Source organism: Balaenoptera physalus (assembly GCF_965194825.1).
Source record: "Balaenoptera physalus genome assembly, chromosome: X".
Taxonomy (NCBI): domain Eukaryota; kingdom Metazoa; phylum Chordata; class Mammalia; order Artiodactyla; family Balaenopteridae; genus Balaenoptera; species Balaenoptera physalus.
In genome coordinates, this window is record NC_138903.1 from 104727454 (window position 1) to 104755232 (window position 27779).

General features: G+C 42.7%; 1 protein-coding gene across 2 annotated transcripts in view; it reads right to left on the reverse strand.

Annotated features, from left to right (window-relative positions):
* Positions 1 to 1298: 1298 nt before the first annotated feature.
* Positions 1299 to 27779, reverse strand: part of KIAA1210 — a 73367-nt gene continuing 46886 nt past the window's right edge. For both annotated transcript variants that reach the window (XM_082445489.1, XM_082445488.1), the window contains 9 exons: positions 25938 to 26106; positions 19289 to 19415; positions 18824 to 18973; positions 15344 to 15499; positions 12197 to 12305; positions 7717 to 10416; positions 6390 to 6553; positions 4841 to 4943; positions 1299 to 3376 (listed from right to left, as the gene is read on the reverse strand). In XM_082445489.1, the coding sequence (XP_082301615.1) occupies positions 3201 to 3376; positions 4841 to 4943; positions 6390 to 6553; positions 7717 to 10416; positions 12197 to 12305; positions 15344 to 15499; positions 18824 to 18973; positions 19289 to 19415; positions 25938 to 26106 (3854 nt within the window). In that variant the 3' untranslated portion in view covers positions 1299 to 3200. The remainder of the gene's footprint in view (positions 3377 to 4840; positions 4944 to 6389; positions 6554 to 7716; positions 10417 to 12196; positions 12306 to 15343; positions 15500 to 18823; positions 18974 to 19288; positions 19416 to 25937; positions 26107 to 27779) is intronic.

A 27779-nucleotide genomic window follows, 5' to 3' on the forward strand; every position in this document is an offset into this window, starting at 1 on the left:
TAGGTGCTCCACTAATGCCTGTTAAAGTAAACTTAACACTTCCACAATCCTTTTTTTTTTGTCACCAGTGTTGATATTTTAAAATGTATTATCATGTATTCCTTATGGCTAGAACCACATGGTGAGACAGAGGCACAGGCCCCTTGTCATCATTACTCAAAATGAAAGGGCAAGCCAATAGACAGTTTTCCATATAGGGTGATTTGAGGGGCTTCAAACTAGTTCTGATTTGTTAGTGTTTATGCCGTGCTAGTTGTAAATATAGTATTGCTTCTAGGCCCAGGCAAGAGATATCTCTGTCTTGAGCTCTATGCTTTAGAGGGCCCACTTTGGCCTTCTTCCAACCACACCCATCCCTATAGGGCCAGGAGCCCAGCCCATGGGAACAAGAGGTATGCCCCTGCTAGCCCATGCTCCAGGCACCTGGCACCCCTGAACAGTCCCAAGCCTGCTTCCAGGGCCTGTGTGCTCCTCTTAGAGCTGTCCTGGGGAGGACTGACTGCGCTGCCAGGGTATGTGCTCCCAGGCCTTAGGGGAGGGGGGATTGTATGCCCAGAACAGGGGATGGGGCCTGGCCTAGGAGCCAGGGCATAGGCAGGGGGAGGGGAGAGGGGGCAGCTCTTCCCACAGCATTGGGGCAGAACTTAGAGATGTTGGCGAATTCTAAATCCCAACCTGGCCTTTCAGGTCATTATGAAAGTACATTTGTCTTGGAAGGAGATCCAGCATGTTTTATTTAATGGTTTATTAGGTGATTTAAACATTTCAAATATTCAGATATATCTTACGTGGATTCCCAACTGAACTCTTCTTCTGAACGCTGCAAATATTACAAATGTTACAGGAGGGCCAGGTTAAATATTCACTCTATCACCCCTTCCCCTTGCTCATTCTGTGTTACTCTGTTACCTGAGCATAGCGGGGCCCCTTCCTTTTGATAATGGCTTGTTCCAGTAGCCCATCTTGCAGTAGGACTCAGGCCTAGTCCCGGGGCCAGGCTGGAGTACAACCACCATCTTGTCCCCTCTACTCATCCCCATCTGCATGTTCTCTCCCACCCGTCTCTTTGCTCCCCAGGTATTTACACATGTGAACACCTCCTCTTCAATACCACCTCTCCCCCATACAAACACCCACCTGGAGGCCATCAGCTTGGTCAGGCACACCTGCGTAGGGGTCCTTTATGCTCCGCACAACCTCTTAAGATCAATTTGGTTTTCTGGCAACCCTTGGGTCTAAGTTGTCAATAACCTATTCAATTTCCCTCCCCACGTGACAGACGGAGACAGACTACAGAACAGGCTTTATTGAATTTATTTGCTTTGCATATAGCAGAAATCAAGAATGCTAAAAGAAGCTGAAAACTTGTCAAAATGTGCCTCTAGGCATTAAAAAAAGACTTAACCTCTTTACTGAAAACAGATTTTTGTTGCTAACTGTGAAAAGGAAATTGTTAATGGAGAGTTCTTAGAGTAAGAATAACCTAATAGTGGTCCACCCTGAGAAAAGGGGGAAGGGAGGTATAACAGTTAATCTACCAGCATTGCCTGGGTAAAGGGCATCTACCTTAATGAACTGTTCACTATGGGAATACAAAGGAAATCAAACCCAATCAATCAATCAAAAACCTAGCATTATCAAAAAGGTAAAGATATAGTATGAGGAAAAATAGATGTTTTACAGAGAAAACGCAAAACCAGCACATGATTGTACAATATCACATTATACCATCATCAGGAAAACCAAGCACCAAGGGTTTAAATTAGCTCTGGCACCTCACAGCCTCTCTGAATTTGTTTTTTGCATGAGGCAGCACCCTGCTTGGGATTTAAAGGCACAGTTATGTCTAGGTCTGCATTTCTGTTTAAGCAAAGTAGCCCCAAGGTGACAGAGGCAGACACAGTGAAAGGTATACTAAGACACTTCTGGGTTTCCTGAGAAAATGAGCTAGGTACTGTCCAGGCATCCAAAGGGAGCTCTCCATTAGTGTTTAGTGTGTTTGGGGTTGGAATAGAGGGGAAGGACTTGGGGTGGCTGGTTCACTGGGGAGGTGGGGGCTGTCCAGCCTAGTGACTGTTGAGGTGTGTGTGCCTCTAGGAATGAGGGGAGGGAAAGGCTGCTTCAATCACTTCAGGCTTCCCGTTAGCAGAAAGTCAGTTGTTCTGTGGCTTTGAGGGTGCAGTCTTGTCTTAGGTTAAAATCTTCTGAAACAGAGACTGCTGAGGGAAACGGACAAGAAACTGGGCTACTCGGAGGTTTCCACCTTAAGGCTGGAGACAGGGCATAAGACAGCTCTCTAGTGGCCCCAGACTTCCTTGTGGAAGGCTTCCCATCTGCTCCATTGAAAGCACAGCTTTTGGAATTTGCAGAATTTTGAATTTCAACAGGGTCTTAAGTGCTTTAAAAATAGGATATGTATGAAGTGCAGTACACTTCTGAGCAACTAGAAAGGGTCACAGTGGCACTGGGGCAAAAGGTCAGACACTGATGGGCTAACCATCCAGAGGAATATGATAATCCCCAAGGAATGTTATGCCCCATAGGAAGGTGCTCACTGCCGCCAGACTTGTGACAGGTTGACATGGGACACGTGCAAAGAGAGGTCTGTATAAGTTGCAGGTGTTGGGAGCCCTCAGGGATACAAAGAAGGTGTTTCAAAGGGCAGTGGGCTGATTGGGGGACTGGCTGTGCAAAATTTTTCTTGGAGGCCCAGAATTTTCACTTCTACCACCTCTTCTTAGGGGGCTTTGCAAAGTTTGGAGCAGCAACCAAAGAACTGAAGCATTTAACTAAGCTCATAAAACCTAAAAGCCAATCCTTGGACCAAATCATCTGGACATTTCCATTAGAATGAATTTATTTGATCAAGGGAAATGACCACCTCTTAGTTGCTCCAACAAAATGCTTTCTCCCTTCTACAGCACATTGTTCAAAGTTAAAGTGTTCTCAGTTCGACAACAGTGCAAACATTTTACACAGTTTTTATAGAGGAAATGCTGGGTTTTCAGATGCTGGCAGTGACTGTACTGAAGGTTAGGCATTCATGGCATCTGTGTCATTCAACTAATTATTAGCTTTAATTCCCCTTTTAAGGCTCTTATGCTTAATAAAAATGGTTACAGTAAATAATTCACTACGTGGCATTAATACAGCTACTGGGAATTATCATTTAAAATGCTGATACTCCACCCAGGAGCTATTTATTGCGTGAGTTTTGCTACATGGCTCCATGCTTTGGCTTTCTTCTTGGCCAGGGAGAACCAGACTGGCTCAGCTGGCTCAGCCGGCTGTTGCAGCATGGCTGGGAGAGTTGAAGACCTTCTGGTTTCTTTTTCCATAGAAGGTACTTGAAATATCTTCTCATCTTCGAATCCCACTGGAACCATAGCAAATAACACACAAGCAGTAAGAAGCCCCAGAGATACTGAGGTATGTTTATGGGATGCAGTAAAAATTTTCCTCCTTTCAGGTTTCCTCTGGCTTCGAAAAGTCAGTGCATGCGCAATGCCATAGGGTGGTATGTGTAAAGGGTAACATCAATATGGCTAGAGCCACAGGGGCCTGACATGGGAAGGCCTGAGAGAAAATACCTACAGCTATAACTGCCAATCTTTGGGTGGTTATTATTGGATTGTCTTACACTTTTGAATTGAGACCAGAGAGGAAACATGTTGTATGGTATCTGTTCAGTTTTTTAAATTTCATATTAGGTAATATTGTTTTTGTTTTGCCAATCCATTATGTTGTATGAAATGATTGTTGGTGACTCAATAGATACACCCAGTAAAAGTCTATGCTAAATAACATTATATCAACTACTCCTACCTAGCAGCCTACTTCACTATTCCCCAGTTCTACTCCTTCCCTCATCCTGCTTTACGGTTGATTGACTTAGTGGCTTAGACTCAACCAGTGGTTCTCAACCCTGGCCACACATTAGAACCACCTAGGGCTCTTTTTAAAAATACAAATGCACATGCTATTTCCTGAACTAATTGAATTAGAATCTCTAGCAATGGATCCAGGGCCATCTATAATTTTTAAAAAGCACATCAGGTGATCCTAATGCACAGTGCGAGTTGAGAACCGCTTGATAGGATTACTGTGCCCATGAGACTGTTCACAGCTAGAAGCAGGTCAAGTGCTGCTATATCATGGCCAGATGGTGGGTTCCTAAATTCCTAGTTTAATTTCTTCATGAGGCGGACTAAGGCAGAGAACAAAGATGACTCAATATAAATCTATCCTCCCCTCCCCCTGCTCCTTCTGAAAAAAAAAAAATCCCTCTGGCACATGACTCTACTGATGAGACCCCATTCTGTTCTATCACAGCACAGTGTTTTTTTTCAGCTTTCAACATTTCCCCACCTCTCATACCTCTGCTCAGAATACAGAGGGGCTGAAACAAGCCTTTTAAATAGTTAAAAAACAATTCAATACCATTGGGCATTTATAGTGGATTATTTTCCGCAGTTTCACTGGGAATGTAGAAGGTGAGAAAATACCGTTTTGCTATGGACTAGAAAGTGGCTTGGTTCTTTCCTCTTGAATACCAGCCACAGGAAAGTTCTAGTGAGTGATCACCATTTTGTTCCGATACAGCTTCCTCGATGGGGTAAAAGACTGGAAGACCCTCTGAAAATTACACATTGGACTGACTTATAGTAGTCATAATAATTGGATTTTCCTAAAACAAGCTAATATCTGTATCTAATGGAAGACCCATGAGAGAATCATAAGCTGATTTGGGGGAAGAGACATGTATTGTCTGAAATTGCAAAAGTTTTACAACTTCTGCCAGGGCTATTTTGGGAGTGGGGGGTTGGGGTGTGTTTTTTACCTGCTTTGGTAGACTTCGGTGGCTTCGGTGCTATCTTCTCCCGTCTGTTGACATCAGAAGTGAAAACCCTCCTTGGTTGGTTTTCATCTGCAAGGCCAGTTCTCTTTAATACAAAAATGAAAACAGAAAGCTTGTAAGTCCTGACATGAAAACAGCAAATTACTTATTCAGATCACAGGGTGCAAGTCCTGTCCTGGGTATTATAAGTTCAACATTAATCAAAAGGAAAGAGAGAGATAAGGAAAGAAATAGCACAGAAGGCACCTTGGTTCAGAATTTAGGTTCACAAAATCTAAGCTGGTTCAACTTTATCACCTTTCTGAGCTGGGAGAAAAGGCTGTCTAATCATACAAACAGTGTAAACAGGTTAACATGAGAATTATGTAACTTGACAACAACCTTTTCTCTAGGACTTTGCCAGCACTTAACAGAAAGCTAACAGAAATGCGGTGGTCACAAACAAATCTTATCAGTTAACTGACGTGAGTTCCATAGATTTCTACGTAACAAAACCTATTTACATCTGACGTGCGCTCCTTGCATTACAAAGTGATATAACAATAGGTCTTTTCAGAATTGTACAGTTTAAGCTTTTCAAATTAACCTCTCCACAACTGGTCTAAATTAATTAGTTTATATACCCTAGTGTATTTCCCTCTGACAAAGCTTTAACCAAGGTGGACTTTGCCCCCTGTATGATCCTGCTCCCTTAAAAATACTAATAATGAAATGAAAAGATCTTTAAAGCAAAGAGTTAAACAGATTTTCACATGATCCCACAACAAATTCAGTAAGCACCTAAAAGTATAGGAACTTAGACATGTCGATACGTAAATTTCATTGAGTTTTCTTGAGTCAGTTTTATGTAGTTTTGACAAGAGGGGTTCTCATTCTAAAACTTCCAAAGACATTGAAAATGGGACATTGGAAGCAAGACATCATCCCAGCATGCCTGATCCACATGTGGTACCATTAGCCTAGTTCATCACATAACTTCTCTTTTAACCTATAGGGAGGTACCAGACCAAACCAAATCAATATATGGAAACCCAAACACCAAACATTACCTTTATTTACATAAAGTTAAATCATTATGTACTGATATGGAAAGGTGCCCAGAAATAAAATAAGTGAAAAATAATATGTATAGTTTAATTCCATTTATATTTTCTTAAATACATATTTATAGGCCTAAAATATCTGTAAGAATAGTTACTCAACTCTCACCCCAGTGGTGACCTTTGGGGATTTTTAATAACTACTTATTTCTCAACCAATTTCATGGAATCCTGCTCTAGAATATTTAGGACAGGATTTGATTTACAGAATCTTCTCGTATTCATTACTTTTCACAAATCCTTTAAGAACATAAAGTGGAGCACATTTCTATGAGTATAAAGCAAGTCTTTTCCCCCAAAGAGTTCCCTTGCCTTGATTAATACATCCAAAGAGCTGGGGAGCTGCATGTCTGGGAAAGTTCCCAATGTAAGCTTAATCAGTTGGCTCCAGCACCCTTTTGGAGTGTTTTGTGGGCTGCTCCAGGTCTTACCCCATATCTAGGTTCCTTAGTCTCAGCCTTGGCTCCAGCTCTATTCTTGGTTTTTGGCTCTTTCACAGGAATGTTGGCCTGGAAACTCCCCTGCCGCTGCTTTATCATAGTTATCCAAGCTGGCTCTGAGGTGGCATGATCTGACTGTCGACCAGGAGCTTTTCCTGAGAAAGGAATGAAAGAAGTTAGAACTAAAGTGAGGCAGGGGCTTCCCTGGTGGCTCAGTGGTTGAGAATCCGCCTGCCAATGCAGGGGACACGGGTTTGAGCCCTGGTCCGGGAAGATCCCACATGCTGCGGAGCAACTAAGCCCGTGCACCACAACTACCGAGCCTGTGCTCCAGAGCTCGCGAGCCACAACTACTGAGCCCGCGTGCCACAACTACTGAAGCCCATGTGCCTAGAGCCCGTGCTCCACAACAAGAGAAGCCACCACAGTGAGAAACCCGCGCACCACAACGAAGACCCCCCCAACACAGCCAAAAATAAATAAATAAAATAATTTATTTAAAAAAAAAATAAAGTGAGGCAGGCAGGGTCTTGAGACTGGCTGGGACCTACCCACAATAATGTCCCAAATGGGGACCTTGTTAACTGCCAAATGAAAATAAAAAGATAACATATAGAGAAGGGCCCCCTTCTTTTGTGCCCTCCCCACAACTTGGCAAGGCAGGAGTTCCTTGAGTAGATAAGAAGCTGTACTTCAAAGTTTGCAAAGCATCCTCTTACTGGTCCCTTTGCCTCCCTTGTCCATCCCTCTTCCTATCCCCATCTCAGGGTAGGACAATGGGTGCCAGGTGAGCTGGGAAAATTCCTAGGAGGCCAGACGCTTAGGTCACTGATGTCATTTCTCTGACTCCAAGGAAAATCTTATTGCATTTGTTACTTTGTGGTCTCTAATGCAAGTGTGTGGTTGAATGGATACGGTTATAGGCATGGACAAGCCTGTGTGATGATGAGTCTGAAGGTACAAAGGCTTTGAGAGCGATAAATGCTCCAAAAATCACCTAGCCGTGGATTCTTAGACATTTCAGGTGACTTAAGAAGCTGTGGAAGTACAAACATTTACGATAAATTAAGATTTCAAGCTGAGGGTCTGAACATAGTGCTCTGTTAATGAGCTGGCTTTTAAAATCTACATGGTGTTGAGGGGAGCGTAATCCATGTAAAGGTGTTTTGAGAAAAGCATGAACTCCCACCTACATGTAAGGTGTATGGGGAAAGGGGGATGGGCAGGTGGTTATGTGTCCATGACAGAGTGTGGACAAATGTCCAGAGGGGACCCCTTTGGGAAACAGAAGGAAGCTTGGTAAAATCTTTTTTCTCACCCTTATACTTCTGTGAGGAAGAGGTTTTTCTCAGTCGGACCCCAAAAACGTTTTCAATGTCAGCCCAATTGGTGGATGAATTTGAATGGCTGTTATCTTGATCACCACTCTCAAGAACTTCCTCCTTAGAGTAAGTGTCCCCAGAAGTGGACGTTTGCCAGACAGGAGCATCGGTGAACTTCACAGCTTTGGTAGCAGGAATCAGGATGTTCTTAATGAGGTCTTCGGAGCCTTGGCTGTGTTTCTTGGTTTTGTCTGGAGAAGCTGGGTCTCTCCATAGGGACCAGCAGCTAGGATCGCTCTCCAAAATGGTTCCCTCAGCAGCAGCACTCATGGGACTTGAATAAGCCTGTCGCTGATGTGCAGGGACTGCAGGAGCCTGAAAAGGGTGTCTGGGACGCAGGTGCTCTTCCGAGCCGCTCCACTCCGCAGGTGCACTCACTGGGCCTGTTGAGAAAGCCTGTGGCTGAAATTCAGCCTCATCTTCGGCTTGGCCAGGGTGTCTGCCAGGCAGCTGCTCTTTAGAACCACTCCACTTTACAGCAGTGCTCTCTGAACGTGAGAAGACTTCTTGCAGGCCTTCAGGCCTCCCCAAGCACGGTAAAGGGCTTTTCGTAGGCAGCTGCTTCAAAAAAATGCCTCCCTCAATATCGGTACCCTCGTAGCCTGAGAGAACTTGGTGCCCGACTTCAGGCCTCGACAAAGATTTGGAAGGTTGATTTGAAGACAGGGGATCCTCGTAGATGCCCTCCTCAGTAGAAGGGCTCTCTGAAAAGATTTCCTGGACCATAAACTTCATGAACAACTGGAAAAGATGATTGGAAAGCAGCGATTCCTTAGATATGCCTTCTTCAACTGCCATGCTCTCTAGACGTGAGGACATTTCCTCAACTTTAAACTTTTTAACCGACCGGGCAGGATATTTGGGAGGCAGTGACCTCCCAGAAATTCTCACCTCAACAGCAGCACCCTCAAAACTTGACATTTGCTGGAGTTTAGGTCTCACAGTGGACTGGGAATGTTTGGAAGGCAGGAGCTTGGTAGAAGCACCCCCTTCAATGTCGACACTCTCTGGACCTGCAGAGATTGGTTGTTTGACTACTGGTCTCATCGGGGCCTGAGAAGTCACTCTGGGAGGCTGCGGCTCCATGGAAATGCCCCACTCCGCAGCACCGCTCTCTGGACCTGCAGAGGCTTGTTGCTCGGATGTAGGGCCCACCCAGGACTGGCAAGGGTGCCTGGTAGGCATCTGCTGCACAGAAGCACCCCACACTCCAGGTACGTTCTTTGAAGCCCAGGAGACTTCTTTTTGGTCTTTGGGCCTCCCCAAGGCCTGCGAAGGGGGTCCGAGAGGCCGATTTTCCTCACAGCTGCTCCAATCCTCAGCACTACTGTACTTTTCGACATAACTATTTGCTCCTGTGGAGACTTCATCTTCAGGCTCCCCCAGAGCCTGGGAAGCGCATCTGGGAGCCAGCTGCTCATGGGAACTGCTCATTTGCACGACAAAACCTGATTCTGCAAAGACTTCTTGGCCATCTTTGGACTTCCTCAAAGGCTGGAGAGAGTGCCTGGGAGCCTGCTGCTGCCCAGAGCCGCTCCCCTCTTTGGAAGCACTCTCGTAACACGAAAAGACGGCTTCCACTTCTGGCTTCCCCAAGGACTGGGAAGAGTATCCAGCAGCCCACTGCCTAGGAGACTGCCGCTGCTCGGGACCGCTCACTCCCACGGCTGAACTTTCTGATTCTGGGAAGACTTCTTGTTCATATTTGTGCTTCTTCGAGGGCTGGAAAAAATATCCAGGAGCCAGCTGCTGCTCAGAACGACTGCCCGCCTCTGAAGTACTCTCTGAATCTGAGGCAACGGCTTCAGCTTTCAGCTTCTGCGAGGACGGGGAAAGGCTTCTGGGAGGCAGCCTCTCTGCAGAAGTACCTCCCTCTACCAAAGCTCTCACGGTATCTGAAATGCTTGCTGTAAAGGCCTGGAGAACGTTTCCAGGAGACTTTTCTTTGTAGGTATCTTGATCTGACTTCATTTTAAATTGGACACTTTTCAAATCAAAGCTGGACACTTCTTCCTCTTCTGACTGGCTATGAGAAGGATCCAGAAACCCCTGATCCTCCAGTGTCACTGAGAAAATATCTTGGGTTGTAGAAGGGCTTCCTACCACGGGTAAAAGAGCAGCTCCGGCTTCCGTCTTCTTGGCTCCAGAAGCCCCATCTTCATGGGATGGTGATAGACCACTAACCATGGACTCTTCCATGTCTTCAGTTATGGGTTGTGATGCTGATGCTTTTCTGGCTTCAAAATCTATACCGGCACTTCTCCTTCCCATGTCATCTTTATCTGAAAGCAGCTCCTGAGGAGTAGCGCTTTCTGTTTGTGCCGTTGGAGGCTGCTCCATGACTTGCTTCTCCAAGGGCAGGTGCCAGGAAAGGAAATCCCTGGCAGTCTTACCGGCAGGTGGGGACCCAGCTCCATTACCCAGGCCAAGTGCTCGACTGGATGGTTTAAAGCTTCTCCCTTTGGATCCACGCTCACTTGCTTCTGAAGTACTTGAGCCTCTTCTGCCACATTGTCTTCTGTACGCTGCTGGAAATGCGTAGCCCTGACTCTCAGCAGCATCTCTGTTTGCAGCCTGACCTGTTGTCTTCTGTTCATAAATCCCAGTTTTGTTTCTCTGTTCCCAGCCTGAGGCGCCTGTACCAAATAGAAGTAAGGAAAGGAAAGATGTGTACTTTTGATTTTGTAAAATAAGAATACTCCTCCCTGGCCCAATGGGTACCTATCTGCTATTGAATTCCCTAGCGTGGAGAAGTAGCTATTCAGAAGACAGAGAACAACTTGGTCACTATTAGCCTTCTGTGGTGGGAAATTTTTAAATCAAAGTGAAATCCTGTTTTATGAACTGATTCCAAGTTTGGCACGTCACCATTATATCAATACTCTGTTCCACCATTAGATGTGAGACACAGCAAAAGGCAATTTTTGAACTTGTAACAACGATTACCTTTTAGGAAACTGACTGGGGCAGGGTGAAGGGAAATTTTACTTCCTATCTAGTATTTATATTTTCTACTTAATTCTACTTAATTTTTAGATAATATGCAGGTATTGCTTTATTTTTTAGAAAGGTGTCAACAGGGGTTATCTGGAAGGTAGGATTATGGCCCCCCATTTCTTCTGCTTTCAACTCTCTTTATTAAAATAATCTGATGTAATATACATGCAAAGCCATTCTTGGAAAGCCTTAACAATTGCATCGGTCCACAGGCTTCAGGTCAAGCACAAGGCAGCAGTTCTACAGACTGCTCCTCTCCTCTCTACTACTTTTACTAAGGAACTTATTTTAATCCCCAGGTGGGAGGGTCCTCGGGGGCCTCCCCTCCCTCCCTCATCATCCACTGGTCCCTAGCTCCATCTAGTGGTTTCACATCCAGCATATAGTGCCAAGCATGGGGTGCTGTACTCCAAACCACTCCCATGACATGGAAAACCAAAGTATCTGCCCTCATGGACACTGAATAAGTATTATCCTCTGTGTGTAAAAGTGACAGCTATTAAAAATAAATATGAAAAGAGGATAAAAAGAAAGCAAAAGAAATTACTCATTTAATTTCTTTCTTGTTTTGTCGTTGTTATGCAGAAGAGTTTTGTGGTTTTGTTACTTTTCATGGGAAAACGTATTTAGGGATATCCTGCCTTTGAACCCACATGTGAAATGTGAAATCCTTTGTGGCAAAAATATGAAATAGCTGTTTGACTTAGTTTGTGGAACAGGAATTTTGGTTTATCAAGTATTGCTTGAAATTAGATTGCCATCAGCTGGAGCTAACATCCACGTACACACACACACACACACACACACACACACACACACACGCGCGCGCGCGCACACAGAGATGTTCACTCCAGTGGTATTTGTTGTTTGGGGATTTGATGGGTGTTGGCTGCCAAGGACATCTGTTTGCATCTGCCCAAGCCCTCTTTGCCCGTGGATATGGGAACTGGTCTCACTGTTAACACAAGACCTTCTCTCTCTACTGGAAGAGAAAAGCAACTTTAAAAAACCAGGGTTTTTTTTCGCCAGTTCTGTTATTATTATCTGGTTCTGTTGCTGAGGGGGAATGCTGAAGGGGAAATCACTGGCTGCCCTCAGATATCTGGGCTCACTGAGGAACTCAGCATGTACATTAGACTTAGAATTAAACAAACTTACAAACAAACATAAAACACCTCTCTGGTTGGAAATTCATTTAGGTACAATAGGAACCCAGGTAGGACCCTTTACCTAAATCTCACACAAGTGGCAACTGTATTAATTGGGCAGTTTAGATGGATAAACTTGGACCACATTAGTATGCATCTTAAACTGAAAGCTCTCCGAGGACCAACAACAGCAGGCCTGGGTTCCTGTCACGTAGCACCATGCCATTAAGCTTGAGGACATGTTTCTGGGTGAGGGTGAAGATGTGCCAACCTGTACTGTCTTTCTTCGGCTTCTTTTGGTCAGCTTCTTTCGGTTCGGTTGTGCTTTTCTCTTCTTCAGAAGCCAGTGGAAGGCTTGGCTTCTCCTGCTTTGGTTTTGCCTAAAAGAGGGAAAGAAAGAGCTTGAATCAGACTTAAGTGCTCTGAACCCACCCCTGCATGGTTGCCGAAGAAAAAAGCATCAGGAAAAAAGTCCTTACTATCCAAATGGCTCTGTTGGGAGCATAATAATACAATTCACAATGGAAATTATTTCCAATGGCGTCCATAACCTGGTGATCATTTTACCTATTGGAAGTGGTTCACCTAGATTTGAAGTTTCTGATCTCTGAGTGATATGCTGCAGGGAACTCTAGAAAACACCCCAGAAATCACTGACCCACACTGCAAGGCCATACATCTGAAAACAGGGTTGCTGGGCCTGACAACAATCATACTCAACCAAAAAAGGTAATTAAGAAAACACTTCCATTTACAATAGCATCAAAAAGAATGAACTAATTGGAAATAAATTTAACCAAGGGGTTCAAGACTTGCACACTGTGAACTACAAAATATTACTGAAAGAAATTAAAGAACTAAAAAAATGAAAAGACATCTCATGTTCATGGATTGGAAAACCTAATGTTAAGATGGTGATACTCCCCAAAGTGATCTACAAATTCAGTGCCATCCTTATCAAAATCCCAATGTGTCTTTTTGAAGATATGGAAAAACTGATTGTAAAATTCATACAGAATTTCAAGGGATCTCGAATAGCCTAAACGATCTTGAAAAGGAAGAATAGAATTGGAGGACTCACACGTCTTGATTTCAAACCTTACTACAAAGCTACAGTAATCAGGACAGTGTAGTACTGGTATAAGCATAGACATATAGATCAATGGAATAGAATTGAGAGTCCAGAAATAAACCCATTCATCTACGGTTAAGTGATTTGCAGAAGGGTGACAAGACCATTCAATGGAGGAAAGAATAGTCTTTTCAACAAATGGTGCTGGGACAACTGGATAGCCACATGCGAAAGAATGAAGTTAGACCCTTATCTCACACAATATGTAAAAATAAACTCAAACTGGATCAAAGGTCTAAATATAAGAGCTAAAACTCTTAAAAGAAAACATAGGGTAAATCTTCATAATCTTAGATTTGGCAATGGTTTCTTAAATATGACACCAAGAGCACAAGTACCAAAAGAAAAAAATCAATAAATTGGAATTCAACAAAAATTTTAAAATTTTGTCCAATTTCGTTCTCTTGATAAAGTTAAAAAACAACTCACAGAATGGGAGAAATTTTTTGCAAATCGTATATCTGATAAGGGTGTAGTATCCAGAATATAAAAAAAAACTTTTACAACTCAACAACAACAAAAAAACAACCCAATTTAAAAATGGGCAAAAGACTTGAATAGACATTTCTCCTAAGAAGATAATACAAATGGCCAATAAGCATATGAAATGATGCTTCACGGCATTAGTCACTAGGGAAATGCAAATCAAAACCGCAGTGAGATACTTCACACCCACTAGAAACAGTGTATATAAAAAAAGGAAAATAACAAGTGTTAGCCAGGATGTAGAGATATTGGAACCCTCATATATAGTTGGTGGGAATGTAAAGTGGTGTAGCTGCTGGGGAAAACAATTTGGTGGGTCCTCAAAAAGTTAAGTATAGAATTACCATATGACCCAGCAGTTCCACTTCTAGGTATATACCTAAATGAATTAAAAACAGGTGTTCAAACGAAGACTTGTGTATGAATGTTCACAGCAGCAATAGCCAATGGTGGATAGGACCCAAATGTTCATCAATGGATGAACAGCTAAACTAAACATGGGACATCCATACAATGGAGTATTATTCAGCCATAAAAATGACTGAAGTACTGATCTGTGCTACGACATGGATGAACCTCAAAAACATTATGCTAAGTGAAAGAAGCCAGACACAAAAGGCCACATATTGTATGATTACATTTACATGAAGTATCCAGAATAGGCAAATCCAGAGACAGAAAGCAGATTAGTAGTTACCAGGGGCTGAGAGGGAGGAGGAATGATGAGTGACTGCTTAGTGGGCCTGGGGCTTCCTTATGCAGGAACCAAAGCCACTCTGGAAGTGGAGAACGGTGATGGTTGCACAACATTGTGAATGTACTTAATGCCACTGAATTGTACACTTAAACATGATGAATTTTATGTTATGTGTATTTTACCATGATAAAAAATGTTATCTAATTCAATCCTTCCACCAATTCAGACTGTTCCAATTTGTCTGACTTAGTGCTATTGTCGTAGCCTAAATTCATAAATCAGTGAGCATCCTAATTTGGCTTTGAGAGTTTGACGGCCATCTGTCCTGAGCAGGAGCAGAGCCTATGACAGAAGCAAGCATGTGAGCTCCATGACAACAAGGAATGTTAAAGCCTGTGCTTTCACTTTGGTCCTAACCAAATTGTTTTTTTGTTGCCATATCTAACTGAAGGCTGCTTCCCTCCATAGAATCTTTTAACATCAAAACAGAGTTTTGCGCTGACTGGCCAATTATCTTCATAATAAATTACTTTTCTGTATACTTTTTAGTCCCCAAGGTTAATTGTTCTAAACTCTACTTCACTCTAAAAGCCCTCTCAAGTTCAAAAACAACCAATCAAATTAACCGCACAATAGTATGAGAATGGAAGTGTTGATATGAGCACCATCTGCTGATTTTCCAATTGTTGATGGGTATTTTTTGGTTGGCAAAGCTAGACATATGAAATACACATACCTGCCCTCTTGTGTCAAATGACTTTTCATACGAATGTGTGTCTATCAAACAATACTACATGACCTAACCTTTGAGATTTTGGCATTTGAATCTGTAGAGGCTTTACTTCCATAAAAATCTCTATTGTTTTCTTTGTGAAATAACTGAAAACAGCCACAAACTTTTTTTTCAGAAATACGGTCTTCCATTGCTTATAAATTACAGTGCTAATTATTTGGTTTGTAAAATTGGACAGAAAATGTAAACCACCAGGCAAATCAAAAGCAAGAATGGCAGCTCCTTCCCCAGACATCCCCCTAGTATTGAGCTACAGCAGGAATAAAAGCGTCCCCCACAACCTGCGACTTAGGATGGAGCTAACACTTGCCTTCTTCAATGTCAAGGTCATGTGTGATGAATGCTTCTTTTGTGGGCTCTTCGGTGGCTCATCATCAACAGAGATTTCTTCAAAATCCTTAGAGACTGTGTCAGATCGAATAAGAGGTGGGCTGATGCTGGGTTGGCGTGGGCGCCATGGTGGGATCTGTCAAGGAGGAGGATAGAAGGAAAAAGTTAAAACTTGTGTGCCTTCCTCCAAATTACTTGTTGCTTAATGATTGAAGGGCTAAGAACCCAAAGTGAAAACAATGAGCCAAGGAAAGAATCTCCTACCTCCTTGTCTTCCCTTCCAGTACGTACTCAAACCAAAGACAAAGAGCCTTGGTTCACTCTCTGGGTTGCTGCACACTTTTGCCAATCCCCAAAGACAGAAACTTCAAATTGCTTGTTTGATCAAAACCAGAATCCTGGTGTTACCTCCTACTGATGCCAACTATAAATCTTGTTTGAGTCTGATCTTTGTTTTGATCTTGGCCCTGTCTTTGGAAGTCCAGATCTTGTGAAGGTGAGTCTTTGAGTTATGATCTGGGCTTGGCATCCAAACTCCAATCCTGATTTCTATCACTCTATCAGTCCAGGAATTGTCTGGATCAAATCTTGACCGTGGTGGTTGCTTATCTTAAGCCTGTCAAGATTGATTTTCTGGGATTTTTAGAAAATCTACAGAACTAGTCCTGGTTAGAACTGGTTTACTAGTTTTCTGAAGTAGATAAAATTGATCATTTGGGTTTACCTTGAGCTTCAGCAGACTGATTTAGTTGATTCCAGTTTGAAGTTCATGGTACACTTGAATTTGAGGCACTGGTCCCTGACATGGTCCTCTTGATGTGGATCAGAATACCTGATTTTATCTTTAACAAATACTGGCTAAGCATGTACAGTGTACCATACCCATTTTAGGCAGTGGGCCTACAGCAATAAACAGAACAAAATCCTTGTTGTCATGGAGCTGACATACTTGCTTCTGTCATAGGCTCTGCTCCTGCTCAGGACAGACGGCAGTCAAACTCTCAAAGCCAAAGAAAAGGGGCCACAGTGAGTTTCTGCCTGTGGGGTACTCCCAGCCAATGTCTAAGGTGCCCTCTTATTACTACCAGGCCCCACTGGGGGCTCTTGCGGAGAGACCCTGGGGATTAACCATCCCCAAGCCCAACTGTGATAATAATCACTATACTAATGGCAGCTAACTTCTACTGAAGGCTTTACTCTGCTTTAATCTTTATTATTTCCTTCCCCTTGTTAGCTTTGGGTTTAGCTTGCTTTACCCTTTCTAGTTCCTTAATCTGGAGAGTTAAGTTATTGATTTGAGATTTTTCTCCCTGCCAGGCAGAGAGTGCTCTCCATAGATGTATTTCATTCAAACCTTACAATTCTTTGAAAGCATTTGCTCTTGTGGTCTCCATATTACTGATGGGGAAAACCAGGTCTGAGAAATTACATGACTGGCCCTAACTCTCACAGTGGCAGAGCAAGCATCTGAAAAGGTCTGCTTGTCTTTAAGCCTATGTTCTTAACCCATCTGCACTCCTGTCTCCTAACTACAGGGGCCAGGAAGGGGATGGCCCATACTCAAGTTCAGGAAGTTTAAAGGCAACAGCCAGAAGAGGTGGTGCGCCTGCTTCCTTAAGAAGGGCTGCAGAGGGAGAGTTGGGTCTGTGAGCAATAAGAAAAGCTGCTTTGTAGTCTCAGTTTCTTAAATTACTGAATTCAGTTTGATTCAACAATAAGAAGATGCTAATAATCTGCTATTACCTCTTCTTGTCAATTTGTCCTCAAATAAAAAGAACATGAAACATCTTGAAGAGTAATCTAGGCACCCACATTCCTAACACTTCAGATAGGACCTCAGGTGAAAATTTGCCAGTAGCATATGCTTGTCAGAGATGAAGCCATGCGTGTCTAAGTATGCACAGCTGGGGCGGTGAAACTCCGAATGGCTCATGAAATCACTTATGGTTCCTTTGGCCGTTCACTCCTCTCCTACTTAGATAACTGTGGTAATCCTAGAGCTAATACATGTCGATGGGCGCTGACACCCCCTCTCGGGGGGTGGGGGATGCGTGCGTTTATCAGATCAAAACAAAAAATTGGCTCGGTCTTGGTATTTCTAACAAAACTGTATGCCTGGATTTCCTCTCCCGCAATCTCCCAGTTGCTCTGAATGTCACTTAATCCATTAAGAATCCTGCTCCTTCAAGGGACCCAACCATTGGCCAAGTCCGTATTTACCCCAGCTTCTATGCAACACTGCATGTCAGGACCATTGACTTAATGCTATCAAGCACCCTGTCATTTAGGAATGTCACCCTGGCACTTAAGGGAAGTTTCCCACGCAAACATCAATCTGGTTGTTGATGACTCAGCTTCTGTTAACACCCTACTCCATCTTCAGCCCTGTTTCCCAGGGGAGGGACTAAGGGAGCAAACCAAAAGTATGAGGTGTGGGCCCAAACCAGACATTTGAAAACCTGTCTTTGGGCTACTGTAGTTTTCCCTGCCCCCTTCATTGTGGGAAGAAATGCCCCTAGAATCTTTTTCTTATCTTTTTTTATTTTAATGGGCTATCTCTTCTATAAGAGTCTCTTTGTTTCTGGGACTGAGAGGAGGAAGAGAAGGAGGAGTCCAGGAAACAGTTTTCCCCTTTCTGAATATGAGAAATAACCCCGTGGCATTTGGCCATGTGTACCTGGATTTTTGCCACTGGATGCCAAGGGAGTATAGCTGTGGAGACAAGGGAAAGCTGGTGTTGATGTTTAAAACTGAAGAAGACTGGAAAGTTCATGGAAGTGACTTTTCCTGCTGTAGTGCAAGAGGCCAACAGTCTGCTGACCTAGGGGCTGCTTTACAACCATAAGATCAGCGCTACTGGTGACCATCTCAGTGTTTGCTTCTCCACCCTTCATGGCTAATGTACCCAGCAGAACTTCCACACACAGTATGAAAACCAGAGCGAGAGATAGGGGCTCTTAAGCAGACATGTCAGAAATAAGCCCCAGTTACCTCTTGCCAAATGCAAAATAATCAGCTCTCTAGTGGAGAAGAGTCTGACTGAGCAATGGGTAGGGGTAACTGGAGGTAAGAGACTTTTCTACGTATGTGTTGCATTTTACAGAGACTAAAGATGTACCCTCCTTCCTGTGAAGGCAGGGCCAGAGAAGCTCAACATCTTAGAGATCGGGGTAAGGGAAAGACTATGGGTTTGGAGGTCAACACATCTGGGTCAGAGTTCCAGGTCTACCACTAACTATATGGGTCAGCTTGAGCAATTTCTTTAATCTCTCTGAATCTTTATTCAATCCTCACGAGCAACCCTTTGAGGTAGATATTAATATTATACCCAATGTAGATGAGGAAAGGAAGGCTTAGAGAGGTTAAGCAATCAGCCCAAAGTCTCAGAGTCAATAAGTAGCAGAGCAAGGATTCAAGTGTAGGTCTATCTGTCCGACTTTGAACAATTCTCCTCGATTACCTCAGTGATCTTGGAGCCTGCTACCTCAGTGATCTTGGTGCCTGCAACCCAGACTCCACTTCTGGGCACATATTGCGGTGTAGCTCCAAACACAGCCCCATGCGTACTACCAGTCCAAGCTCTAGGCAGAGTTCTAAAATCATGAGATCTCTGTGGAAGAAAGAAAAAACATGGGGGTTGGAATGCCTGCACATTAACAGTGGAATGTCACTGTCATAATACTTAAAGCATTCTTGGGGTGTGTAAAGAGAAGTGAATATGGTGATACCAGCCAACACTGTGTGCCGGGCACTAGGTAAGCACATCATGTATTTATTTGTTCTCTCATTCAATGTTTCCAACAGTGGGGTAGAATCAGCTGAGAAGCAGGTCCAAATTCCTCCCTCCTTGTTTTTTGACAGGAGAGGAGTCGGGAATGGAAGATGAGTAGTCCAATTAGGCACTGATGCTCGAGTTCACTATTACCTGAAGCAGTCTGCCTCTCTGGACCTCTGGAGAGGGGCATATTCTGCTTCCTGATCTTTCAGACTCACACTCCAACATGAAGATGCTGTCATGGGACAGGGCTTTGTTCCCCATGCTGCTCTTGGCCCTGGACAGGAAGGAAAAAGTCTTATGAAAGCAGCCAAGGGAACCAAAGGAACCAAAGACACATGTATCAATATGTCTATAATATGGCCTACCATAGACACCTCAGAAGCATATGTGCTGACACAGAAAGTTGTCCGTGAGATATAGAGTGAAAAAAATAAAGAATAGTATGGTCCCATTTAATACATATACATATATTACATACATATGTAGTTTTGTGTTCATAGAGAAAAGTCTGGAAGGACATCCACCAAATTGTTAGTGGTGGTTCCCTCTGAGGAATGGCACTAGGAACAGGAGGGGTATTTTCATTTTATACTCTATGTACTTCTGCATAATTTTGATTTTTTTAAATGATCAACACGTATCTTTTTTATATAATAGCTTTACTTTTACTGAGATATAGTTTACATACCATACAATTCACCATTGAAAGTATACAGTTCAGTAGTGGCAACACTGTGGAAGGGGAGGGAAGATCCTGAATCTTGCTATTATTAAGATGAGAGTTATAAAATATCTTTCACACCCAATTTGTGTCTAATGTTTTTGTTTTGATTAAAAATATCAAATATGTGCCCAGATGCTGGATACTTTCATTCACCAGGTCTTTTCCTCTTTCACACAAGGGTTCTGCAATATATTTGTCCTGTTTTCAAAGTCATCTTATGCACCCACCCTACCCACCTCCAGCTTGCTAAACCCAGATGGAAACACCTTCTGATTGGGAATGGAACCAGGTTGATAAGAATTACATTAGGACAAATCAGGGGAAAGTTAGAAGCAAATGAAAGGCTAAAGGCACAAAACACTCCTTTGGGGATGTGGGAATATATTTCACCTTTTAAAATTTTCAACCAAAGACATCACAAGAAAAGAAAACTACAAACCAATATATCTTATGAATATAGATGCAAAAATCTTCAATGAAATACTAGCCATCTGAATCCAGCAACATATAAAAAGAATTATACACTATGACCAAGTAGGACTTGCAAGGAATGCAAGGTTACTTTAATATATGAAAATCAATTAATGTAATATACAATATCAATAGAATAAAAAGAAGAAACCACATACATGGTCACTTCAATAGATGCAGAAAAAGCATTTGTAGAATCCAACACTTTTTCATGAAAAATACACTCAACCTTGACGGAGAACATCTGTGAGAAACACACAGCTAATATCATAATGATGAAAGACTGGATGCTTCCTCCCTCGGATCAAGAACAAGACAAGGATGTCTGCTCTCACCACTTCTAGTCTGCATTGTACTGGGTTCTAGCCAGGGAAATTAGGTAAGAAAATGAAATAAAAGGTATCCATACTGGACAGGGAGAAGTGAAATTATCTCTAATCACGGATGACATAATCTTGTGTATAGAACTCCTAAGGAACCCATTAAAAACTACTAGAACTAATCAATGAGTTCAGCAAGGTTGTAGGATGCAAGACCAATATACAAAAATTGATTGTATTTCTATATACTTGCAATGAACAATCCAAAAGTGAAATTTAGAAAACACTTCCATTTACAATACCACCAAAAAGAATAAAATATGGATGGACCTAGAGATTATTATGCTAAGTGAAATAAATCAGACAGAGAAAGACAAATACCATATGATCTCACTTACATGTGGAATCTAAAAAACCAAACAAAAAACAAGACAAAACAGAAACAGACTTATAGATACAGACAGCAAACTGGTGGTTGCCAGAGAGGAGGGGAGGTGGGGGGCTGGGCTAAATAGGTGAAGGGGATTAAGAGATACAAACTCCCAGGTATAAAATAAATGTCACGGGGATGTACTATACAACATAAGGAATATAGTCAATAATACTGTAATAATTTTGTGTGGTGACAGATGGCTACTAAACTTATCATGGTGATCATTTCATAATGTATTTGATCAACTCAGTATGTTGCACACCTGAAACTAACATAATATTGTATGTCAACTATACTTCAATTTAAAATTTTTTATAAAAAAGAATAAAATAGGAATAAATTTAACAAAAGCTGTGTAAAACTTATACTCTGAAAACTATAAAACACTGATGAAAGAAATTAAAGAAGACCTAAATAAATGGAAAGACAACCTATGTTCACAAATTGGAAGACAATCTTGTCAAGAGGGCAATACTCCACAAATTGATCTACAGATTTAATGCAATCTCTTTAGAAATTTCAGCTGCCTTAAAAAAATTTTTTTTGCAGTAATGGACAAGCTGATCTTAAAATTCAAAGCGAAGTGCTAGGGACCACAAATAGCCAAAACAATCTTGAAAACGATGCATAAAGTTGGAGGACTCACACTTGCCAATTTTAAACTTACTACAAAGCTACAGTAATCAAGACAGTGTAGTACTGGCATGATAGACATATAGATCAATGAAATAGAATGGAGAGTCCAGAAATGAACCCATTAATCTATGGTTAACTGATTTGCAAGAAGGGTGCCAAGACCATTCAATTGGGAAAGAATAGTTTTTTTAATAAATGGTGCTGGGACAACTGGATAGCCGCATGCAAGAGAATGAAGTTAGACCCTTATTTCATGCCACATATAAAAATTAACTCCAAATGGGTCAAAGACCGAAATATAAGAGCCAGAACTCTTAGAAGAAACCATAGGGGTATATCTTCATGACCTGGATTTGGCAATGGATTCTTAGACATGACACTAAAAACTTAAGCAACAAAAGGAAAAAAAAACAGATAAATAGATTTCATCAAAATTACAACCTTTTGTACTTCAAAAGACAACCCACATAATGGGAGAAAAACTGTATACCTGATAAGGGACTTGTATCTAGAATATATAAGAAACTCTTACAATTCAATAATAAAAATAAAAAAGAATGAAATTTTGCCATTTGCAGCAACATAATGGACTTGGAGGAGATTATGCTAAGTGAAATAAGTCAGACAGAAAAAGACAAGTACTGTATGATAGCACTTATATGTGGAATCTAAAAACTACAACAAACTAAGAATAAAACAAAAAAGAAGGAGACTCACAGATACAGAGAACAAACTAGTGGTTACCAGTGGGAAGAGGGAAGGTGGAAGGGCAATATAGGGGTAAGGGGGGAAAAGGGTTACTATGGGATTATATGAAATCATGTGTGTGAAACTTTTGAAAATTGTAAAGCACAATAGAATTTAAAGAATCTTTCATTCAAAAAATAAAAATATAGATAACCTAATTAAAAATGGACAAAGGATCTCAATAAACATTCCTCCAAAGAAGGCATACAAATAGCTAACAAACCCATGAAAAGATGCTCAACATCATTAGTCAGCAGGGAAATACAAACTCAAACTATAATGAAATGCCACTTCATACCCACTAGAATGGCTAGAAACAAAACTAAGATAACAAGTATTGGCAAGGTTGTAGAGAAATTGGAAACCCCATACACTGCTGGTGGGAATGTAAAAGAATTCAGACACTTTGGAAAACAGTCTGGTGGTTCCTTGAAAAATTAAACATTAAATTACCATGTGACCCAGCAACCTCACTCCTAGGTATATACCCAAGAGAAATAAAAATATATCTATCCAAAAACTTATACACAAATCTCCACAGCAGCATGCTTCATAATAGCCAAAAGGTGGAAATAACCCAATATCTGTCAATTGATGAGTGCATAAAGTGTAATATATCCATGCAGTGGAATACAATTCAATTTTTAAAGGAATAAAGTACTGATACATGTTACAACATGGATGACTCTTGAAGACATGCTAAGGGAATCAAGCCAGTCACAAAAGACCATACATTGTATGATTCCATATATATGAAATATCCAGAATAAGCAAATTTATAGAGGCAGAAAGTAGATAAGTGGCCACCTATGATTGGACTGGGGTTAGGCAGGAATGGAGATTGACTGCTAATGGGTACAGGGGTTCTTTTAGGAAGGGATGAAAATGTTTTTAAATTAAAGTAATTTTTAATACTTCAAATACTTTTTTTCCATTTATTATCTTTATTACCAAATTATACATGTAGGTTGGCATTTTTAAAAAGAATCTGTAAATGGTAACTAGAGTAGCAGCTCAGGCAGTGTAGGGCTAGCACCCACCTTGTCATTGTGCCTGGCTGAGGGATGAGCACGTGGGATATTTGACTGTGACACACTCCGAGGACAATGTGGTGTTCTGGGGATTAAAATGGCACCCACGCTAAGGTGGCTTGTGGGCCAGCAGGGGAGGAGAGGAGGCAGATGTCTGCCAATTTGAAGTAAAGTCCTACCCACATTTTCCCTAAAACTCTCCTACCCAGGTGACCCTGGTGGTGAAGGTAAGATTCTCTGCTTTATGAAAATAGCAGAAAATTAACGTGACTCTAGAGAAACACAATGGAGTTGTTTCTGATGCAGCACTGGGAGAGCATCTCTACACGTTCGCTCATTATGCACACATACACACTTCCATTCACTGCTTCTCTATGACCTGCTGGCTCAAATCAGGCTCGAGACCAGTGTAGGATCTGTGACTACTCCACCTCCCCTGCTTTGTGCAGAAAAACTGCAAGGAAATGTTAGGCCATAAGTGGGCTTAGAAACTCTGGCCTTTCCATGCCGTGCATCAGCCAGAGTATAACCATTGAACTGGCTCTCGAGTGTCAAGCCCTCCCTGATCAAAGGATTACATTAGCACCAGCTGTGGTCAGGGTTGTCGGAAACCAAACCTCCTGTCCACTCCCTGGAGGCAAAGAAAAGAAAACACATCCAAAATCCAAATAAAATCTTGGCCTTAATTAAAGGCAATAAAGTGTAGTACACCAGCACCCACGAAAAAATCAAATAGAGGAATGGGATTTGTCCGTTCTATCAGATACAGCTTAAAACACTCTTGGAAATAGATACTGGACCTATTGTACAGCACAGGAGAGGGCTGGCCATAAGTTTTGTTATGACTGATCGCTTCAATGGATGAAAAAAGCTGATCTCCCTAACTCCCGAGTGATATTCTCCAGGGTTTCTCCCCTAGCAATTAAGCAAGAGGTTCGGGTCAGGGGTGAACTTCAGGCCTCCTAAGGTATATTCTTAATTAATTTACGCTCCTTGCAAAAAAAAAAAAAAAAAAAGACCAATCTCAGGTCCTTAGAAAAACACGCTTCCTCATGTATGAACTAGTTCATGCACTTATACTCACTCCCTCTCACTCTCCCTTCCTCCCTTCCCCTCACTCTCCCTTCCCCTCACTCTCCCTTCCTCCCTTCCGCCCCGCCCTGCCCCAGAGGTGCACATGCACACACCTTCTTAGTCTGGAGAATACATCAGACTAAGTGGACCATTTTGAAGGGAGAGGCGCAAGTAAAAAGGGGCAAGGTAGAACTTCAGTAGAGACAGCCCTTGCCAATTTGTAGAGACAAAGCAGAATAAACCCAAACTTCCCTCTCCCACCTCACCCTCTGGTTTTTTTGTAGGGCTAGTCTTAGTTTTCCTTAGACCTCTAATGCAATGGTCTATAATGGTATGATTTGTGAGGTACGAGGCAAGCCCCTTTGCAAAACCATCTCCCTTGCTAGTAAAGCTATCTGAAATACCTCACATTCAATGCACTCATTAAGGTCCTTTTTAAGGAGACCTACGTGCTGTTAGTGGGCAGTATGACATGTTTGCTAACTGTCCCATTACCTCCAAGTAAAGCCTTGAGGGAGTGGGTAGCACTACACGTGAGCTCTGTAGGGAGTCCAGATAAGTCTGGAGTTTAAGGCCAGGGGAACAGACCCAAGTGGAACTCCATAGACAGGAATCCAACTGATCCAGGAACAGCTGCAGGTACTGGGTATCCAGATTTTCCACAATAAGAAGTGGAAGTTGAGGCTTCAAAGATGAAAATTTGAATAGGAGTGGCAATGGTGGCTGAGAAACAGCCTTCCCCACCTCCTGTGACCGGTTACGGCGTTTCCCCCAGTCTCCTGGGACGGAGGGAGAAATGCATTTGGATTCTTCGCTTGCTTGCTTTTTTGTTCTTACATTAACACAGTGATTTCACCCTTATGCCCCAACCCAGCTAGATGGCTTCACTATCTAAGACTTTAATCACGCATTACGAGATCTGGAGTCTGAGGGCTGGGCAAGCAAACCAGATCAAGCTTCCTAAACGACGGAGGCCATCCTGACCCTATGAAAGAGAGTCCTCCAGCTCCTAACTAATGGTAGGCCCCTACATGTCACTGTAGCTGTGACAGCGCAGGTTGCCCTGATCTACCCGCACCCTCTCACACAGCACTCTTGGGGGAGGGGGTATGCATTTGTCACGCTCCATCCAACCCACTGAGCTGTGCAGCCCAGACAGCAAACATATATATATATATATATATATATATATATACATATACGCGCACAGGGAAAGGCCTCCAGACCCAGCTCCCACAGGCAGGGAGGCCGAGAGTCCCTGGGACCAAAGGCCCATTGGAGATTTGGCTGCCAAAGGGGGACCTGGATCTAGCTACCTGCCCCTTGCCCCGCCCCCACTCCCCGCCCCACCTGAGCTTACCCAGGCTTGGTTTGTTGACGTTCCCAAACTGGCTTCACAGAAGAGATGTTAATACTGTCACTGGACAAGCTTGGTTTGAGCCTCCTCTTTCCCTGGGTATCTTCAGGCTCTTTTTTCTTCTTCTTGCCAAAAAATCTCTTGAAGCCTTTAAATTTGGATTTCTCCTTTCCTGGAAGTTAGAATTGAAAGTGAGGCAGAGTGTGATGGTGGAAGGGAAGACAGGAGAGGAAACGGCCCTTGTTGCAGGAATGAGCACTATGATCCCAGAAGCCCTCCAGGTCTCGGCCCTCGGCCCCAGTGCCCACAGCACCTTTCATCTGGTTTGTTCTCTTCTTAGTAACTCACTAACAAAGTATCTGAGTCTCTGGTGAAAGCAGAAGCTCAGATCCCAGCTTGTGGCCTCTGGGCAGCCTCTATTCTGGCTCAACTCACCGTGCGTTCACTTGCCACTCAATTTCAACTATTAACACACACCTCTTTAGAAGTTCATTCATATGCACTAAGAAGTTCATTCATATGCAGCAATTCTTGAGCCAACATAAGCACTTGGTACCCTGGTCGCTGGAGTCATGGTGATCCAGTTGGGGAGGGAAGCTTCCACATGTGACAAACTCTTCAGGACCCTTGGAAATCCCTGTGGGAGTTGGTACTGCCCAACCTGTGCACTGAAAGGATGCAGACCCAAGGAGTGAGTGCAGTGGGGTTGGTGCAGTCAGGGAAGACGTCCTCAAGGAAGGGATTTATGAGCAAGGGAGAGGGCTGGGAATGGGGAAGAAAGGGCTGCTGGGCAAAGAAGCTCCCTGTGCAAAAGACATGACAAAATCACCTACCAAAGAGTTTTGCAAGGGAGGATGTGTGTGAGTGTGTATGTGTGTGTGTGTGTGTGTGTGTGTGTGTGTGTGTATTATGTGCATTGTGTATGTTCTTCAATTATTACTGATTGGTTCAGATTATCTACAGTGCTGATGCCCTCTGCACATGCAGATAATTGAAAGTTTGCTCTATCATAATAAAAAACCAGGGCAGCAGTGAGGAACATGAGCTTTAAATGCTCCTCAGGCTCTGTTTGGGCTGATTAAACAGAGTTTAAGGGTGTGCTTTGCAACAAGACTCTTCTGAAACTTCAGCATGCCTATGTGTATGGTGAAGCGCCAAGAAACGGGGTAACGGTGTTGTCTCTCCAATGCATGTATGCAGAACGTCTGGCAAAACACACTTCGGGAAATGCTGAAGTAGGGCTCCTTCTAGAGCTGAATGCTATGGCCAGTTTGTGTACTGATTAATTCTAGGCCTGCCTATTCAAAAGGTTTCTAAACTTCAAGGCCTCTCTTAAGTCCAGTTTCCCACCATCACTACAATTCACGCTCCTCTCTGTACACCTAAAACTTGACTGTCGGCACCACAAGTTTTACATCTGAATGTTCTCTAGTCTGTGCATTCATTTATTCATTCACCTATTCAATGAACGTTTATTAAGGTCAAGCACTTACTATGTTTTGGGTATCAGTGAGAAAGGAATAAGATACAGTTCTACGTCTTGGCTACTGTCCCCCACATCTAGGCTGTAGGCGGGCCCTCTTTAGCAGCCTCTTTAGCAACTAGCACAGTGCAAAGCACGCAGTGACACTCAAGAGACAACTGAGTCCATTGAGGGGTGCAGAATACCAACACAGCTTGTCACTTCCCTTAAACTGAGATCACTGAGCAGAGCCATCCTTAAGCATCCTATAATTTATACACTGGCCCTTATTGGGGTTGACATAAATTATAAACAATGTGGTAAAGAGCTTGGCATAGGATCTGGCATGTAGTAAATGCTAATAAATGTGAGCTAAAATTAGG